The sequence below is a fragment of the Syngnathus scovelli genome, chromosome 18, assembly GCF_024217435.2.
Source record: "Syngnathus scovelli strain Florida chromosome 18, RoL_Ssco_1.2, whole genome shotgun sequence".
NCBI lineage: Eukaryota > Metazoa > Chordata > Actinopteri > Syngnathiformes > Syngnathidae > Syngnathus > Syngnathus scovelli.
The window spans coordinates 5,828,120-5,845,308 of record NC_090864.1 but is presented as its reverse complement, the minus strand read 5'-3'; the positions used below and the strand labels follow the sequence as shown (position 1 = coordinate 5,845,308).

The 17,189-nt window shown below is 50.4% G+C and overlaps 3 protein-coding genes across 4 annotated transcripts; 1 reads left to right on the top strand and 2 right to left on the bottom strand.

Annotated features, from left to right (window-relative positions):
- Positions 1–937: 937 nt before the first annotated feature.
- ezh2 (enhancer of zeste 2 polycomb repressive complex 2 subunit) lies at positions 938–7,684 on the bottom strand. Of its 2 annotated transcripts, none has more exons than XM_049749395.1 (19): positions 7,332–7,684; positions 6,643–6,766; positions 6,412–6,540; positions 5,995–6,114; positions 5,724–5,844; positions 5,505–5,660; positions 5,339–5,444; positions 4,983–5,146; positions 4,746–4,843; positions 4,446–4,677; positions 4,203–4,369; positions 3,980–4,115; positions 3,787–3,912; positions 3,528–3,706; positions 3,356–3,451; positions 3,213–3,294; positions 3,044–3,124; positions 2,548–2,632; positions 938–2,444 (listed from the first exon to the last, which is right to left on the bottom strand). In XM_049749395.1, exons 2-19 carry the CDS (start codon positions 6,757–6,759, stop codon positions 2,384–2,386), a joined length of 2,256 nt encoding a protein of 751 aa, XP_049605352.1. In that variant the 5' UTR covers positions 6,760–6,766; positions 7,332–7,684; the 3' UTR covers positions 938–2,383. The 2 variants fall into 2 exon arrangements, with proteins under 2 accessions (XP_049605352.1, XP_049605353.1); XM_049749396.1 differs by having other exon boundaries at positions 4,446–4,665.
- A 723-nt stretch (positions 7,685–8,407) lies between these two features.
- Positions 8,408–12,702, bottom strand: LOC125986034 (ATP-binding cassette sub-family F member 2). The gene is made up of 16 exons (XM_049749375.1): positions 12,556–12,702; positions 11,706–11,859; positions 11,428–11,640; positions 11,165–11,347; positions 10,923–11,094; positions 10,660–10,755; positions 10,485–10,587; positions 10,301–10,396; positions 10,103–10,222; positions 9,902–9,991; positions 9,708–9,818; positions 9,388–9,450; positions 9,184–9,312; positions 8,912–9,115; positions 8,708–8,828; positions 8,408–8,631 (listed from the first exon to the last, which is right to left on the bottom strand). Exons 2-15 carry the CDS (start codon positions 11,842–11,844, stop codon positions 8,709–8,711), a joined length of 1,839 nt encoding a protein of 612 aa, XP_049605332.1. The 5' UTR covers positions 11,845–11,859; positions 12,556–12,702; the 3' UTR covers positions 8,408–8,631; position 8,708.
- Positions 12,703–12,726: 24 nt separating this feature from the next.
- Positions 12,727–17,172, top strand: chpf2 (chondroitin polymerizing factor 2). The gene is made up of 4 exons (XM_049749370.2): positions 12,727–13,764; positions 14,480–15,044; positions 15,154–15,336; positions 15,417–17,172. Exons 1-4 carry the CDS (start codon positions 13,475–13,477, stop codon positions 16,668–16,670), a joined length of 2,292 nt encoding a protein of 763 aa, XP_049605327.1. The 5' UTR covers positions 12,727–13,474; the 3' UTR covers positions 16,671–17,172.
- The last annotated feature ends 17 nt before the right edge of the window (positions 17,173–17,189 follow it).

Here is a 17,189-nt window from a genome sequence, read left to right as displayed (position 1 = left end):
ATTGTTTTTTAATTCAATTTAAGGCTGTAAGCTTGGTTATAATAATGAACATCCATATCATCATCTTACCTTCTTAACGAGGAGACTCTAAAAGCATGTTTTTTGAAAGCACTGAAACTGTCATTACACGTCATGCATGTAAGCAGTGCAAATGTGGCGACATATTTGTATTCTTTTCTCTCACTATTTCATTTGACTTTCAAAAGCACCAACAGCCCACCGAGCGCCTTCTCGTAGCTTGCGGCGCTAACACTCATTAAATTTGATTCAGAGCATAGTTTTGACGTCATTATATTACAGCAACTTGTAACCTGGTGACGCAGTCACGAATATTTATAGTAAGCTCTGCAGGAGCCTGATAACAATCCTGAACACTGGAAATAAGGTGTGTTGGAGGAGGAAAACGTCTAAAACTGGCCCTCGAAGACCGGAATTTGATACCTGTGTTCTAAGGTTTCTATATGATCATTACAAAAACACAGTCATTTTGCTATAGTAGCTTTAGCAGAATGGGTTGCTTAGAATAAGCTATCTTCCTGACAACTTAAATACTTTAGTGCATTCTTTTAATAAATTGTGCCTGTTAAAGATAACGTAGTTTTTATTTGCACCTTCTAATGTACGTAGATGTTTGTAAGTACGCGCACCGACATTTGTGCAGATATTTCGTGTATTTTTACCTAATGCGGTTACCGTAGTTAGCGGTCGGACGTCCACTATCGGAAACAGCACTGCGAAACGTAGAACACATTTCCGTCTGCTGCTTTCAAGATAAAATTGAAACCCAAAACACTTTAAGTTCAGCGTCAAACACTTTCACTTCTTTTTTTATGACCACGTATAGGCTTTAAAAAAAGACCGTGAATAGTAATTTTAAAAAATAAAAGTGACAATGCATCGTGAGGCTTTAAAAAATGACCATGTACAGTAAGGCGAATAAGCACTTTGGGAAAGTTTATTGTTCAGCCATAAAAACAAAATTCACGTAAACAAAGTCAGCAGCTTACCGACACTGGGTGGGAAAATGAAAGAATGGAATATGAACCCTATGGGCTTGCTGTTGATTGGCTCTCCTTGTTGACCGCAGACACGGACAAACAGCAACTTTGATTTGTAAACATGTGACATTAACCCAGGATATTGATGTCACAAACACATATCTTAAAAAAGAATGCCAGGAAAAAGTTGTGTGGCCTTGAAGATGAACTGTTTAGTCACGTTATTATGCAGGAAGCAGATCAAGCAGCAGGTCGGGGTCACATCGTTCTAGCACCACACTTGTGTCCAAAAACACAATAAAAACAATGGTGTCAAACGCGGTTCAGATTCAGTGGCAGTGACTTAATTTGGAGTATTGGGAGGGAAAAATGTTAACTATTGGACAAGCAGCTAATGAGGACTGACAACGCTGTGTTCAAGTTCCGAGTCAACATTGGATTTTTTTGCAGTGTAACCACAGTCCGAGTGGCCGTCATGCGCTTGACAGACGGTTTGCGAGGGACGTTGACTACGTGAATCTGCAAAGTAGTTTTGATGGATGACTGTCACTTTGGGGACATACGTAATTTCAACGCTGACACAAAACGGAAGTTGAGCACAAAATCCGAATGGCTCATTATGACCTGCGGGACGAAAGCAACAAAAAGTGTTGGAGAGCAGTCCAAGCAGAAGTTGCTGGCAAGTCATGGACTGCTCTCCAATAAATAAGGACGTTCGCCATACAATCGGCAGAAAGGCATTGGAGAATGATGCACCACATGATAAGTTAGGTTAGCATTTTTTTTTTTTTTTTTTATTAAAACGAGCTTCTAGCCATACCTTTTTTTAAAAAAAAAAGGCCTCATGGCGCCATCGGGTAAAGTACTGCACTGTACTATTAGCAACTCGGCTCAACTAATAGGCATGTGTGACATACATTTAGCCTCCTTATTAAGGATATGGATTAAATGCTGAAAACTGCATTCAGGTCATTTGGTTTTCATTGGGATAAAAAATTCTTAATTTTCATTTTTAAATTAAAAACTCAAGTTTGTTTGCCAGAGTTTTGTTGCTCACTCGACGCCACTAGAGTTCACTGTCGAGAAATGTATTTTCTGGCTAAAGACGCCACAATGTTAAAAAGGTAAAATGTTGCTGAGGTGTTGGACGACACCATTAAACGCTTCGAGTGCCGTGCGCCACAACAACTCGAGCCTGCCAGTGCCAACTTTGGTCCCTGAAAGTTTGAGAAAACGAATGTCGTCGACCCCCCCCCCCCCCCCCCCCCCCTGCACCTTTAACAGAACAAAAAGGCGCTACAAATCTTCCTGAAATGTTTTTCAGACAAGCTGACGGTCATCCTGAAGATAGTTGGTGTGTGCGTGCGCGTGTTGCCGTGTGTGTGTCAGGCGATCTCCATCTCGCGCTCAATGCCGACGTACTTGAGAGCGTCCGCTTGGCTGTACCTGAAAGACCAAACGCAACAATCCTTCACTAGCTGAAATAAACAAATAAAATCAGTATTGCGTTTTAGCAAATTTCACATTGGCATCATTTGGGTCGTCACACCTGTAGTCAAAGAAGAGCTCCTCCCCGGTCTGAATGGCGCGCTTGGCGAAGATGCCGATCCTGTGGTCGCCGTTCACCATCATGACTGAGGACACGAGCAATGTGGTAACACAAGTGAATGTCGTGTCGGACACTCAGCTACGATGACTTGGAACTGATCCGTTGGGATGAGTTTGGACTGATGTCATGGGGTTTTGTTGGGGTCCACGTGTTGGGATGGGCGACTACTCGGATGATTGCGATGGACAAAAATGAGGACCATTGTTATCCGAAATAAAAACTCAGCTCAGAGGCTTGAATCAGGTGATTTGGACAATTTGAGGTCTCTTAAGAATTAATCAATTATCGAAACAGTTGTCGATTTGTTTAAACGTCTATAAGATGTCAGTGTATCGATTAATTTGAAACGACTCATTTCTCATCATTTGGAATCCCCGGTAATGACTTAGCGTGTTGCCGCATGATGAGCGTGCGTGTGTGTGAGGTGCGTTCTGACCTTTGGCGTAGCAGTTTGGGTTGACGGAGTGGTTGGCGAATCGAATCTTGTTGCCTTTGCGGGTGGCGTCAACAACAAAGTCTGATGTGGGAGCACAAGGAAAAAGAACAGACTGCCGCCGTCAGCCAAAGGCAAGGACGGATCCCCGTGCGTCACGTGACTTTCTTACCGTTGTTGAGGTTGAAGAGGAAGCTGCACATGTATTTGTCATACACTTTGCCTCTGCGGTCCGCTTCATCCTGGGAGATGATCTGAAAAGCATGTGCTAGCATGTTAGCATTTTCGCACAACCGCTCAGACGAGCGTACCTACCTCGCCGCAGTACTCCGAGATGAACTCGTTCTTCTGGACTGGCTCCTTGATGAAGATGCCCCAACCCGCCACGTCGGACGGCGCCAGCAGGAGGTGCTGGACGGGAAGGTGGACATGCACGCTAAGAACACACAATCGGGAATGATAAAAGCTTGAACCCGGTGCGGCTCACCTTCTTGGCGCCCCTCTGGATGGAGCAGTTCTTGCAAGAGACGTTCTTGCTGTCCCAGTGCTCGGCGGCGCCACAGGTGAGGCAAAGGTCGGGATCGCACTCCCTGACGGCCAGGTAGCACGGACACTGCTTGGTGTTACACTGAGCTTTGCACCGGCAACCCGGGAATCGGTTCTGGCCTGCAAAGGCATCCGGGAACGCCACGGTCACCGTGTGACGCAGCCAACGTGTCGTGCTCACGCGACTTTGTTGTTCTTACACTCTGAGCTGCACTGGCAGAATTTCTCACAGAAGTTCTGGGCGGTGACGCACGGACAAGATGAGTCGCAGGGTTGTCTGGGGTGGTCGCATGGCTGGTAGTTGTACACGTGATTGGATGAACCATCTGTGGGGGGCGGGGCCAGACAATGAGCTCATCATTCGGCGATTATGGCACGGGGTTGAACGCTGACCTTTCTTGAGCTGGATTTTCCTACAGTGCGTGGCCCAAAGTCGATGCTTGCGCTTCTTCTTCCTAGGGGGAGTGTCCTCATCTTCGGCGGGAGCGCGCGCGATATTGCTCGACTCTTTCACCCGAAACTCGTATACCTGACAAAACATCCGCTGTCAACAAAAGTGGACGCTAGGAGTCGACCGTCCTAAGGGCTTCCCTTCCAACGAGCATGCGGCGCTCACCTGACGACACGTCTTGGTTCCGATGAGTCTGGCGATGGCGCAGTAGTTGTCGTAGTAGGTGCCGATGAGAACCCGGAAGAGCGAGGCGTCGGCGCCGCTCCACTCCAGCGACTCAGCGGGACGGTGGAGCTTGAGCTTGACGGGTGTCTGACAGCGAGAGTTGCCCTCTGCAACGCACACAGCAGGCTGGCACCAATCGTGCAAAAGGCTCCTTCATGCGCTACGTGAGATATTTAATGTGACCCGAGCTGCTGCCGCTGTTGTCGTCCTTCTTGTCGTCATCGTCGTCTTTGCCGCCCTCGCGTTCGCTGTCCGTGTCTTTGGTCTCCGAGGAGAGGGCGGTGGGCGTCCCGGGCCGGCTGTTGGCCAGACGTCCGCGGCGACGCCCAGTCGTGCGCTTGGAAGGCGTCTTGGCGCGCTCCGCCACACCCAGCCCGCTGGCGTACTCGCTTGCCACGCCGTCCTGAAACGCGACCTCCCGTGAGCGGGGGAGGGGCTAAACTAATCAAACTGCCCGAGGGCCTTGTTGGTCGATGCGCTCACCTGCAGCAGGTGCATGTAACAGTCCGCGCCGCAAGGCTTGTTGTCCTCCAGGTTCTCCAGATTCTTGCGTTTGTACGTGTTGGGCGTGGCGTGGAACGCTGGAGGAGGCCAAAGCGTACTTAAGTCCATTTTGCACTGCTCTCAACTTGACTCAAGTATTTATGCCTCGACTAGACTTGAGAAGAGCTCTGGTGAGGACTTAGGTAGCGGAAGGCGGGCGGGTGGACGGACACTCACGATGAAGGAAGCAGTCGTACTTGAAGCAGCGTCTGCAGAAGAGCGTGTGGAACGAGTGCAGGCTCTGCTCGCGTTGCACCGAACGAGCGTTGGGACCGTCGATGTTGGGTGTGCATTCGGGAGGCAATGCACCGGGAAGCTGCTGCTGCGTTAACTCCTTGTACCTGACACACGCAATAGCAACGTGATGGGAGTCCTTCAAAACCCTGTTCTCAGAATTGCTTGATGAATTTGGTTTTAGCGCCGAGTAAATTAACACTGAAGAATTTACGAGGGGCTCTTGCATCCTTGGACTTTCCTGGAGTGAATATTTTGTCTACAATGAATTATTGCGCACCAGTTGCCAATGTTCATACTTCTCTTTCAGCTCCTCGGTGGAACCTTTGTCGGGGAACATGGCGGAGATGGCTTCAAAGATCTTGTCCGACGGAAACTTCTTGCTGCCAATGTCTTCGGCTCGGCCTGGAACACGCGCAGTTAGGACGATTTTCTAGCGCGCTACCTTGCGCGTGAGCCATTCACCCTCATTGGTGTGCGCGTGGTCTGGGTGCTCGCAAGTGGCGTCCATCTTTTCCATCTTGAAGTCGTGCTCTTCCTCCTCGTCCTCCTCGTTGTCGCTGTACTGAGCCAATGAGCTGACCAACTCCACAAAGATCTCGTCGTTGATGAAGCCGCACTCTGCAAAGCCCACAAACACCTGTGAAGCTTTCCACTTCCCGCACGGAGCACCCGTGTGCCCACCTCTGTCTCCGTGGACTTTTCCGTCGTAGTTCTTGATGAGCTCCTCAATAAAGGTGCCGTCCTGGTCCAGTATCTCGTCCCCCATGTAGGGAATGTTATATAGCACCGTCTCATCCTCCACCTGACAGCCAACAAACACTTTTTCTTCAAAACCATTGGAAGATCAAGTGCTTGGAAAACTGGCTTCAAAGTGTGACCAGGACATCCCTATGCATAGCCCAAACGTTTTTGAGAGAACTGTCAAAGAGAGACGAGGATGCATTTTGCTGACCATGAAGTTCTGCTGCAGTGGCGACCAAGAGTACATAACAGGGATGGAGGCCACGGCATTGAGGGTCTTCAGGGGGATGACCTGGCGGGGGAACTCTGAGAAGCTGCTGTCCACTGTGCACTGCACGCCAGCAAAAAGAAAGCAACACTTTAGGACCAGATTCAGTTAGACGTCACAACGTCCTCTGAATGGCACCACTAGTAAACATTTGAATGATCTTTCCCATGGGATGAAAACAGTAATTGAACCTTAGCACGTTTGTGTATTTACTGCACTGCCAACTTAAAATGATGTCCTGTTTTTGGAGATAGGCATGGAAATCATCTACTTAAAAAGGAATGGATGATTAAGATAACGGTCAGTTCGAGACCTCGTTCCAACATTGGTACTGTAACTGGTCTCTGGCGAGCCGCTGACCTCTCGTGTGCCTCTGAGCGAGCCGACAGATGTCATGATGTGGACGGGCTGGATACACCGGGTTTTCCACTCCTGGTTTAAGACGTCGGTGCGCGCCAGGATCTTCTGGCGGTTGCTGTTGAACATGCTCTGAAAAAGATTCGAGCAGAACATGGGTGAGCATGGATGAACGGACACTTCGCTGCCAGTCAGGAGATGAGATTTGAGGGGCGGACAACGAGGCACACGCACCTTGACCTCGTCAGCCCGCCTGAAGCGCTTGAGCTGACGCAGCCTCATGTACTCAGACTTGACTCTCCTCTTCCAGCGGGCGGGTCCTTTCTCAGAACGCTTGCCAGTCAGCACCATGATCACGCTGCGGGTGGATGAAGGGTGGAGAGTCACAAACAGGCTTTTTGTTTGTCAGCTGGTGTGAAAGAAAGGTATGTAATGACTAGACGATCGCAATCGGATTCCACAGAACAAAGGTTCAGAAGTGCATGTTAGGATCAGGAAGTCAATCAACAGATTTTTGGAGTCAGCAATTCAACTTTAAATGCATAAAGCTTTATGCAGCATCACGTCTGTTACTTACTTAAAGGATGGCAAACAAATATATGAAAACGATGTAATTTGCACATATCGAGATGATGATAAATGAATCAATATATCTTGATATCCTACTGACAGGTTGTTGGCAATGTTATGCACAATATTGACCGACTATCCCAAGAAAGAAGTTGCTCAAGTTCTGACAATTGGGAAGAACGGCAACCACTTCTGAGTGGGCAGAAAAAGCACACTTCGCTGGCACGACACCCGGCTGGGCTGGCTAGCTAGCTCTTGACAAGTTCCCCAAGACATTAAAAAAAAAAAACACACAAAAAAACGCTCTATTTGAAAGGCCAGACGAGCCTCCGAATGGAGAGCCTCGGACTTGCCTGTAAGCTGGGCTCCGTCTTCATTCAAGAGCGCGCAGTAAATCGGCGACCAAGTCGTCCTTTCTGGTTTCTTTGTGTGCCGAGCAGCTGCTAGCAGGGCGCTAGCTCGGCGGCTAGCGAAGTTATCCGAGGAAGAGGAGGAAGAAGAACGCGGCTTTCACTTCGGCGGGACTAGTGACCTGTTTTCATAACAGTCCGCCGCCTGTCGCCCTATATTTGATTTGACAATGCGCTTTCCAGTTTCCACTCGACAATCCAATCCGGCTGTCAAGCGTCGCCGTTCGTTCCCTCTGCGCGGACCATTGACATCTTTCTGTTCTCGCAACAGCAGCGGCGGATTCAAGAGGCGCCAAACGCTTGAGCCAATCGTAGCCGTCGATATTCAGTGATTCGAATATCACGTAACACGATAGGACGTTTCTAGCAGGATGTGAGCCAATAGGAGCTCAGCTCACGACAGTCTGGGGGGCCTGCGGCGGGGAACATGTGAACGGCTTCCCATTGTTCCCTCCAAGACAAACCCAAACACCCGAAAAATACTAAGGAACAAAAGCTCGTTTCAATGACAAACTTTAAAAAACAACGATTCGCCGTCGGTGGCATCTGTCATTTGACAGACTCAAGTTCCAGCGATAAATCTTTTCAATTTGCCACTGTAATCTTTGTTAAATGACAATTGTTTTATTAAGAGGACATTTGTTTGACATTTAATATTGTTTGGGTTGTTACCTTCGATTGCATCCCGTCAAACGATTTGATTAGTGATTACATGAGGGTCGCCAAGTTCGTTTAACCCCACCCCAGATGACACCTATTGGCTGTTTCAATGTTGCGTTCAGGTGCGCAGGAAATGTACAAACTTCTCCCGTTTTCAAATAGCACCCAGCAACACATTTAGTCTTTGCACCAATCGCTCTTTCAACTAAAACTGATCAATAATCTTAGTTTAACACCCCAAAAAAAATGACTTCATAATTGTAGCTGTCGGTTCAAAAGCAAATGAATAATATGGTTAATAGATCTGGAGGCAGTTATCCTGATCCTTTTAGTTAAAAATAACGCAAGCCAAAATACTGTTTTGTTTTCTCCACGTTGTGTTTATTCAGATGGACCTTTATTGCATTACATTGTTAAATAAGATAGAATGTCTGCTTTTACAATGAAAGAAAAAGTCACCTTTTAAATATGACAAAAGCTGCTGAACGGAACATTCGGTGGTGGCAGGGAAAAAAATAAAAAGTCACAAAGACGACAGCACACAGGAACGCGCTGTGCGTGACTCAGCCAGTCGGGATGCAGCCTGTGAAGAAGGAGCGGCGGCGGTCAAGAGCAAGGAAAGGCGGCGGGCAAACGTTGCGACGGAAGAAGCGGCTCACGTTAAATGTCATGCGCTTGCTGCTTTTCGATCTTGGTTTTCAAATGCTCCTTGTACGCCAGGATGTCGCGCTTCCACTTGGTGATGGTCTGCTTCTCACACACCCAGATTTCCTGGGCCACCTGCAACAAGCAAGAACAACAATATAATATAAAATGCATAAGTAGAAAGTTTTTAGAAGATGGACTGGCGGCGGCGCACGCACCTGCTGGATGAGCCTGAAGTCGTGGCTGACGAGCATGACGCCGCCATCATAGTCATTGATGGCATCGGCCAGTGCGTCGATGGTCTCGATGTCCAGGTGATTGGTGGGCTCGTCCAGGAAGAGCATGTGCGGGTTCTGCCAGGCCAGCCAGGCGAAGCACACGCGGCACTTCTGCCCGTCCGACAGGTTGCGGATGGGGCTCACCTGAGGGGAGATTTGTGGTCAGCCGGTGCACCGCAAGGCCGGAACGTCACCGCTGGCCAGAGTCGCACCTGCTGCTTCCCCGTCAGCCCATAGCGGCCGATGATCTTCCTCATCTCCTCCTTCTCCTTGATCTCGGGGAAACACTTCATCATATACTCCAAGGGCGACAGGTCCAGTTCCAGTTGCTCGGTCAGGTGCTACAGAAATTGCAAAAACGCAAAAGATCACCCCTGCCCCCAAAACACAAACAGGCTTTGCCACCTTGTTCCTACCTGGTGATACCTGCCAATCTTGACGTGTGAATGTTTGCGGATCATGCCGTCTGTGGGTAGCAGCTGCAAAGAAATTAATTTGGATGAACCCAATGCATTATTCTTATTATTAATATGACATATTCTAGATCCTAACTTTGCTCTTTTTGGTCAAGTGTTCAACAATTATGTTCAAACATCAACTTAAAGCCAATTCATATTTGATATATTCACCAATACATTTTCAGGAGCACAAAGTAATGTAGTCCTATGTTTTGGTTGTGTTGATATTGATTTTTAAAAGGCGTCAGGTAAGCGAATATGTAAAGGGTGAGGCTGACCTCTCCCATGAGCAGCTTGAGCAGAGTGGACTTGCCGGCACCGTTGGGCCCCACCAGCGCCACGCGGGTGTCCAAGTCGATACCGAATTCCAAGTTCTTGTATATGTGCGGCTGCAGGGGCGGCGGAAAACAACCAGCGTATGAGAGCGGCCGTACAAGAGGGCGGCGGCGGCGAGCTCTAAGTGCATCCTCACCGTGTTGTCACTGTACTTGAAGCTCACGTTCTGAACCATGATAACAGGAGGAGGGATCTTCCCACAGGGAGGAAAATAAAATGACAGCGTCTGCAAATAACGTGAAAATGGAATGCACATTCATTCCAAACTGCCATTGTGGAAGATTCTACTCCAATGTGTCCAATCCAAAGTCAGCAGACGCAAATCAACTCGTGTTACCTTGTCATTGACGACTTTTTCAGTCAGGCCCGAGGCCACCATCTTCTGCAGCGTCTTCTCTTTGCTCTGCGCCTGTCGGGCCAGCTTGGCCGAGCCGTGACCGAACCGGGCGATGTAGTTCTGAGGGAGAGAGACTCGATTCATTCAAGGGGGAAAAACAAACAAACAAAAAGCTGATAAGCAGCAAGCTCAGTTTACCTTCATGTGAGCAATCTGGTCTTGCTCCCAGTTGAAGCGCTTCATCTGGTTCTCCTCCAGCTCCTCTCTGGTCTTCACGTACTGGTCATAGTTACCCTGCGCCAATTCATGTTTGCACGTGACACCACTTTTCGGGGACATGCAAAATGCATGCAGATTTCCTCAGGCTGTGCAGCTGACTCACCGTGTAGTACTTTAGTTTCCTCTGATGCAGGTGGATGATGTTGGTGCACACGCCGTTCAGGAAGTCTTGCGAGTGCGAGATGAGCACCAGGATGCGTTTGAAGCTGACGGAGGCGGACAGGGCGTCAGTTTGACGGCGCAGACACCAGCATGCCGCCTTACGAAGCGCAACTTACGATTTGAGCTCCTCCTCCAACCACACACAAGCGTCCAGGTCCAAGTGGTTGGTGGGCTCGTCCAGCAGCAACATGAAAGGTTTGATGAAGAGGGCTCTGTGGCATGCACAAAACGGGCCTTGAGTACTTGCGCTCCATTGTAAGGAGGCAGAACATGCAGGAGGACTTGCTTTAGTGCGGTGGAATTTCAATTATCGCAATTTCAGTTATGAATTCTCGTGAGGTTTCCGATCTGCAATATTTTGGATGTGCTGCGCGTTGACCTGGCAAGGGCGACGCGCATCCTCCAGCCTCCGCTGAAGTCCTTCAGTTTCTTCTGCTGCATGGCGGCACTGAAGCCCAAACCGTGGAGAATCCGCGAGGCTCGCACTTCCGCCTTGTCGGCGTCCAGCTCCTCCAGACGCTCGTACAGCTCCATCAACTTCTCGCACTCAGCTGAGGGAAGACACACGAGTAAAAAGGAAGTCGCGGTGAGGCAGAGTAAAACCTGCCGCCCTCCGCGTACAGTCTTCGTGCGCCAGCCGCTCTGCCTCCTTCTCCAGCATGATCCTCTGCTCGTCCACTTCCATGACGCAATGCAGCGCCGTCTTCTCGCTGGGAGCCATCTCCCTGGTCAAGTGGTAGATATCGATGTGCTCTGGAATGGGGATCTCCCGATGGCCGATGGCTGACAGCAGCATGGACTTCCCTAGAAGGCAAGTTGCGGAAGAGGTGGGGTTTAATGCTAGCCTTCAGCGAGGGAGAAAGCGTGGCCGCCTCGCCGCTCACCTGTGCCATTGAGACCGATGAGGCCGTAGCGCCGGCCCGAGTTGAGCTCCAGGCTGGTGTCCGCCAGCAGCTCCTGGCCGTGGAAGGTGAGCGACAGGCTGCTGATGTGCACGTCGGTGCTATTTGGGTGCGAGGCCAGCACGCCCGTCACGGCACGCGCCTCCGTCTTGGCCAGCTCAAACTCGTCCAACTCTTTGGTCAAAGCGTCCACGCCTGTGCCACATGACCGTCAGGACCTTTCAACATATTTGGCAACGGTCTGCCCATGACTTTCTTACCATTACCGACGGCACCGTTGGGCTGGTCATCCACTTGCTCCCCTTCGCCGTTGATCTCGTCAGGTTTCTTGGTGCGCTGCCGAGCCTTGGCGGCCTCCTTCTTCTTTGCCGCCTTCTTTTTGGCTAAATCCGAAGGCATGGCTGTGCTATTTTGCTGCGCCGCAAAACAACATATCAAAGACAGCTCAACTATCTTGACAACTTTTGTCTTTGCGTTGATAACTTTTTAAATATTATTTGGGGTACAATACTACTTAAATGATTGGAAACGTCTCGAAATGATTTGCGTGATAATGCGGCTCTCGTGTAAATCAGTTCACCTTTGGAATTTTTGTTGTCAAGGGAACGTCACCACCTCGTCAGGAGGATTTAAACGTCTAAACAACGCAAGCCTGTCACTATGTTGGTGATTAAAAGGAGAGGGCTGAGGCTTCCGTCAAAAAAAACAAAAACGTACACCGAGTCCATGTCCCACCTGCTGGCACGTTGTTCTCCCGATGCTAGCCCATGTAGCCGGTTAGCTTAGCATCACGCTGATCATGCTTACCGGCGCCACAACAGAGGCGACATTACTCGAAGGGGGTTAACTTAGGGCAACAGAGCTGATGTCGTTACATTGGAAATCCGAGAAGGAAAGAACTCTTGACGCTTTTAGTGTTGTCCCCGAATCTAAGTTAAGGCTCGCCGCCATAGAAAGGCCTGAAGCAGCGTAATGACGCAAGGCCCCGCGAACCGGCTCCAAATGGAATCAATTCAGCGCTTTGCGATCCCCTCGTTTGCCTAAGAAGCCAGTTTTCTGTTCGTAATGTCGGCAGCGGTTGCGTGGCGGATGCCGTGTGTGTTTTCTTACCTTTCTTTACGTTTTCGTGGGCTGAGCACACCGACTTCGCGTGTCCACTTTGCCGGCTGGAAGAAGCCGCTACACGGACCGCCAGACACACCAAATATGGTCAAAAGGGCGTTACCCACTCAACGTTTCCGCCCCTTTCTCGCGGAACTGCAGCAAAGTAAAACACAAAATCAACGTTAAATAATGATTGTGTCTGCAATAAATATATATTTATAAATTATATTCATACTGTATAATTTGCATATATGATACTTCTATACAACGACGTTCCGTGGCTGGCCAAGCCGGCAAGTGAGCGACGATGCACGGTCAGAGATGAAGAGGAGCACGGAAGAAGTGGCTGGAAGTCTTGAGCGTGGCAGCAAAAAAAAAAAAAAGAGGAACTGAAAAACGAAACATCGATGATGCCGTTTGACGCCGCTTACCGCTACGCTACGATGGAATATTCATTAATTTAGCAAGGAAACAAACGAGAGTCTTTGGTAGGACAGTTAGCGATGCTGTTAGCCTGCTAGCCTGTGACGTCCGTGACTTTTTGGGCCGAAACGCTGCTTATGTGGCGTATATTTGTAGATTTATTTTGGTGTGATGTGTCGACGGTAGATGATGACAGATAACGACAAATTAAGATGAGTGGTGGTTATCGCTTATTATCGCTTGTATGGGTGTTATAAACGGCGACTGTGGCACGGATGCGTGTCAGTGTTGATCGTCTTAAATCCTAATTAGTTTTTTTTTTTTTTTTTTTTTTTGCTGGGCCAAATTAAGTTGCAAAGGATACGTGGAAGCTTGGCCCAATGGAGCGAGTGTTGGAGCTCACTGGCTCCATTGTATCTCACGTCATTTAGATTACGTGGTGTGACTACGATTTTTTCTCCGCTGAACCAAACAAGACGACGACGACGACGAAGAAAAAAAAATGCGAATTTCGTCCTTATTGGCCGTGTTCCGGCCCGCTTTACCCCTGATCCTCGGGGTGTCTCTGGGGTGCACCCTAAGCCTGCTGATGGTGTCGTGGACGCAGGGGGACGCGGAGGACGGCTGCCGTAAAGAGTTGGCCAACGGTGGGAAGCTTTACCTGGGTAGGGGCAATGCTCAGAGTGATGCAAGGGACGATGCAAGAGCAGGAGAAGGCGGCGAGGACGACTTCCAGCCGCGCATTGTTCCCTATCACAAGGACCCCAACCAGCAGCACAAGAAAGTCCTGAGGTAGGCACATGTTCTTTTTGACACCAGCAACTGGGCTCTGGCATCACATGACGTCAAACTTGTGAGATTACGTCATATTAGGAGCACTGGCATGTTATGACATCCGCTTCACAATTTTTGAGAGTTGTGGTTCACATCCCAGTTGTCACGTTGTTGCGTGCTGCAGGCATGCTGGGAGAATTTCCTGTTGAGATTTCCACCAATTTAAAGCTCAAAAAGTTGTTGGTTAATTTGAAATTGTTGCGCTTCAACATGCATATTAAGTTGGTTGAGGAGTAGCAACTAAACCACGGGTGTCAAAGTCATTTTTTTCGCAGGCCGCATTGTAGTCATAGCTTCTTTCGGACGGCCATTATGACTGTCAACCCAAATAAATGTATGAGCACCTCATATTATATACAGTAAAAGCTACAAAATAAACTGACAAATAACTCGTTTTCAAATTAGACGAATAAAAACTGGACAAATATTTAAAAAAAAAGAAATTATTAAAAGTGAAGACAATTTGCAATTCTAGTAATGACACACAAATTTGATGCACAATTTGTCTTCGCGGGCCACATAAAATGATGTGGTGGGCCGTATCTGGCCCCCCGGGTCTTGAGTTTGCCACCTGTGATCTAAACAGTGACTTGCTGTCCCCAAGCGTTATCGTCCTAAACAACGTTGAAAAAAAAAAAGAGTCTTGAGTGCGATTGTTGCTTGTCTTTTGCAGAACTCGTTACATCCACACGGAGCTGGGCATCCGCGAGCGCCTCCTCGTGGCCGTGCTGACGTCGCGCGCCACCCTCAACACGCTGGCGGTGGCAGTGAACCGCACGGTAGCGCACCACTTCCCGCGCACCTTCTTCTTCACGGGCCTGCGCAGCGCCAAGGCGCCGCACGGCATGGCGGTGGTGGCGCACGGTGACGACCGGCCCGTCTGGCTCATGTACGAGACGGTGCGCCACTTGCACCGGCAGCACGGCGCCGACTACGACTGGTTCCTGCTGGCCCAGGACGACACCTACATGCAGGCGGAACGGCTGATGGCGCTGGTGGGCCACCTGAGCGCCGGCCAGGACCTGTACATGGGCCGCGCCGAGGAGTTCATTGGCGGCGAAGAGAAGGCACGCTACTGCCACGGCGGCTACGGCTACCTACTGTCGCGCAGCTTGCTGGCGCGCTTGCAACCGCACTTGGACGCCTGCCGCAACGATATCCTCAGCGTCAGGCCCGACGAGTGGCTGGGCCGCTGCATCATTGACTACCTGGGACTCAGCTGCTCGGAGGTCCACCAGGTGATCGTTCGCCAACCTCCTGCTGTCAACAGAAACAGACTTCATTGGACTGGGCAAGGCTGCTACTCCTGTCATGGGAAGGTTCTAACTTCTTCACTTGTCCCTGTAGGAGATGACCTACCGCTACTTCGAGCTGGGCAAGAACGCAGACCCAGAGCGCGAGGACTGCCCTGGGTTCAAGCTCGCCTTCACCGTGCATCCCGTGTCGGAGCCCAACCTCATGTACCGACTGCACAAGCGCTTCAGCCAAATCGAGCTGGACGGGACCTACGCGCAGATCCAGGAGCTGCAGGTTAGCACACCCATTTCATCTCCAAAACTATCAAATAGGTCTCGGCGATGTTTGGAATTTGTCGCTCTCCATCTACTTAGACGCAGATCAGCAACCTGAGCGAGTTGACGCCAGAGGGCGCGGCGGGCGCCACCTGGCCGGTGGGCATCAACGCGCCATTCAAGCCCCGCACGCGCTTCGAGGTGCTCAACTGGGACTACTTCAGCGAGGAGCACATTCACGCCTGCGCCGACGGCGCGCCCAAGTGCGAGCTGCGTGGCGCCGACCGCGCCGACGTGGCTGGGGTGCTGGAGGCGGCGCTGGAGCGGCTCAACGCCCGCTACCAGCCGCGGCTGCGCTTCCTCAAGCGCCGCCTTCTCAACGGCTACCGCCGCTTCGACCCCACCCGCGGCATGGAGTATGTGCTGGACCTGGCGCTGGAGGCGTACACGCAGAAGGGCCGCAGCCGAGTCATTGCCAAGCGGGTTCAGCTGCTGCGCCCGCTCAGCGCTGTGGAGATCATCCCCATGCCCTACGTGACAGAGGCCACGCGGGTGCAGCTGATCCTGCCCGTCACGGCACAAGAGAGTCGGCAGGTGGCCGCCTTCCTGGACACCTACGCCGCCAACACGCTGGACACCCGTGACAACGCGCTCCTCACCGTGCTCTTTGTCTACGACCCCTTCGAGGCGCAGCGCGTCAGCCGCGAGGACGTCTTCGCTGGCGCCAAAGCGGCCGTGGGCCAGACCGAGAAGCGCTACCGCGACATCAAGATCCCGTGGATCAGCGTCAAGACCGAGGTGCCGTCGCAGGTCAAGCTGATGGATGTCATCTCCAAGAAGCACCCGGTGGACACGCTCTTCTTCCTGGCCAGCGTGTGGACAGAGGTCAACGGCGACTTCCTCAACCGCTGCCGCATGAACGCCATCAGCAGCTGGCAGGTCTTCTTCCCCGTGCACTTCCAGGAGTTCAGCCCGGCCGTGGCGCCGCGGCCGTCCGTCGCCTCCGCCGACCCACTCCGGGATGGCCGCTTTGACCGACGTGTCTTCGACGAGGCCTGCTTCTACAACTCCGACTACATGAGCACGCGGGCCAAGATGGCGGCCGAGGCGCTGGACAACGAGGAGCTGCTGGAGAGCATGGACGTGTACGATGTCTTTGTGCGCTACTCGGGCCTGCACGTCTTCCGGGCCGTGGAGCCGGCGCTGGTGCAGAAGTACGCGGCGCGCCAGTGCAACCCACGCTTGAGCGAGGACATCTACCACAGGTGCGTGCTCAGCAACCTGGAGGGACTGGGCTCCCGCTCACACCTCGCCGCTGCACTCTTCCAGCACGAGCAGGCCAACAGCACCTAGACTGTCACCTTCACGCTCCATTGCCATGGCAACGACACCGTTAACCTCCTCCTATCTTGTCAAGCCCAAAGAAAGAGTGCGATTGCCCTACTTTGTTGTGCTTACTTGTTTCAAAAATGGCACTCCCTATATTTAAGTGTTAAAGAACTTTTTTTTTTAACCATTTCAAACTTTGAATACAAATTTGGTAAAATTTGTCATCTATACTTTGAAATTCAGCACCTGTGCTGTTATTACCTGGTTTGTTTAGAAAACTAAATTTGTTCTTTGAAAAGTTCCAATTTCACACTCCAGATTCTATTATTTAAATGACAAAGCATTTTGTTGCTCGTTACAATTTTGTAGAAAGACAATGAATGAAATACTTGAACAGTTTTGCATTTGTGGCTTCATTTGAAAATGAAAGCTCGTTTCAAATTTGATTTTGATGTCAAATTCGGAACATAAACATGTCACTCCAATGATGTTAGCAGCTTGAAGTAAAGTGTGTTCCTGTTCTCGACTGAATGTTCTTGTTCT

Excerpts from the sequence above, each read along its gene's own strand:
- LOC125986034 (XM_049749375.1), bottom strand. The coding sequence starts at position 11,844 with ATGCCTTCGGATTTAGCCAAAAAGAAGGCGGCAAAGAAGAAGGAGGCC. Across the intron at positions 11,348-11,427 it reads CATCGGTCTCAATGGCACAG|GGAAGTCCATGCTGCTGTCA; the intron begins GTGAGCGGCGAG and ends CTTGCCTTCTAG. Across the intron at positions 8,829-8,911 it reads ACTTCAGGCTCATCCAGCAG|GTGGCCCAGGAAATCTGGGT; the intron begins GTGCGTGCGCCG and ends TGCTTGTTGCAG.
- ezh2 (XM_049749395.1), bottom strand. The coding sequence starts at position 6,759 with ATGGTGCTGACTGGCAAGCGTTCTGAGAAAGGACCCGCCCGCTGGAAG. Across the intron at positions 6,115-6,411 it reads CGCTCAGAGGCACACGAGAG|TGCACAGTGGACAGCAGCTT; the intron begins GTCAGCGGCTCG and ends GCTGGCGTGCAG. Across the intron at positions 4,678-4,745 it reads GTTACATGCACCTGCTGCAG|GTCGCGTTTCAGGACGGCGT; the intron begins GTGAGCGCATCG and ends CGCTCACGGGAG.
- chpf2 (XM_049749370.2), top strand. The coding sequence starts at position 13,475 with ATGCGAATTTCGTCCTTATTGGCCGTGTTCCGGCCCGCTTTACCCCTG. Across the intron at positions 15,045-15,153 it reads GCTGCTCGGAGGTCCACCAG|GAGATGACCTACCGCTACTT; the intron begins GTGATCGTTCGC and ends TTGTCCCTGTAG. Across the intron at positions 15,337-15,416 it reads CGCAGATCCAGGAGCTGCAG|ACGCAGATCAGCAACCTGAG; the intron begins GTTAGCACACCC and ends CCATCTACTTAG.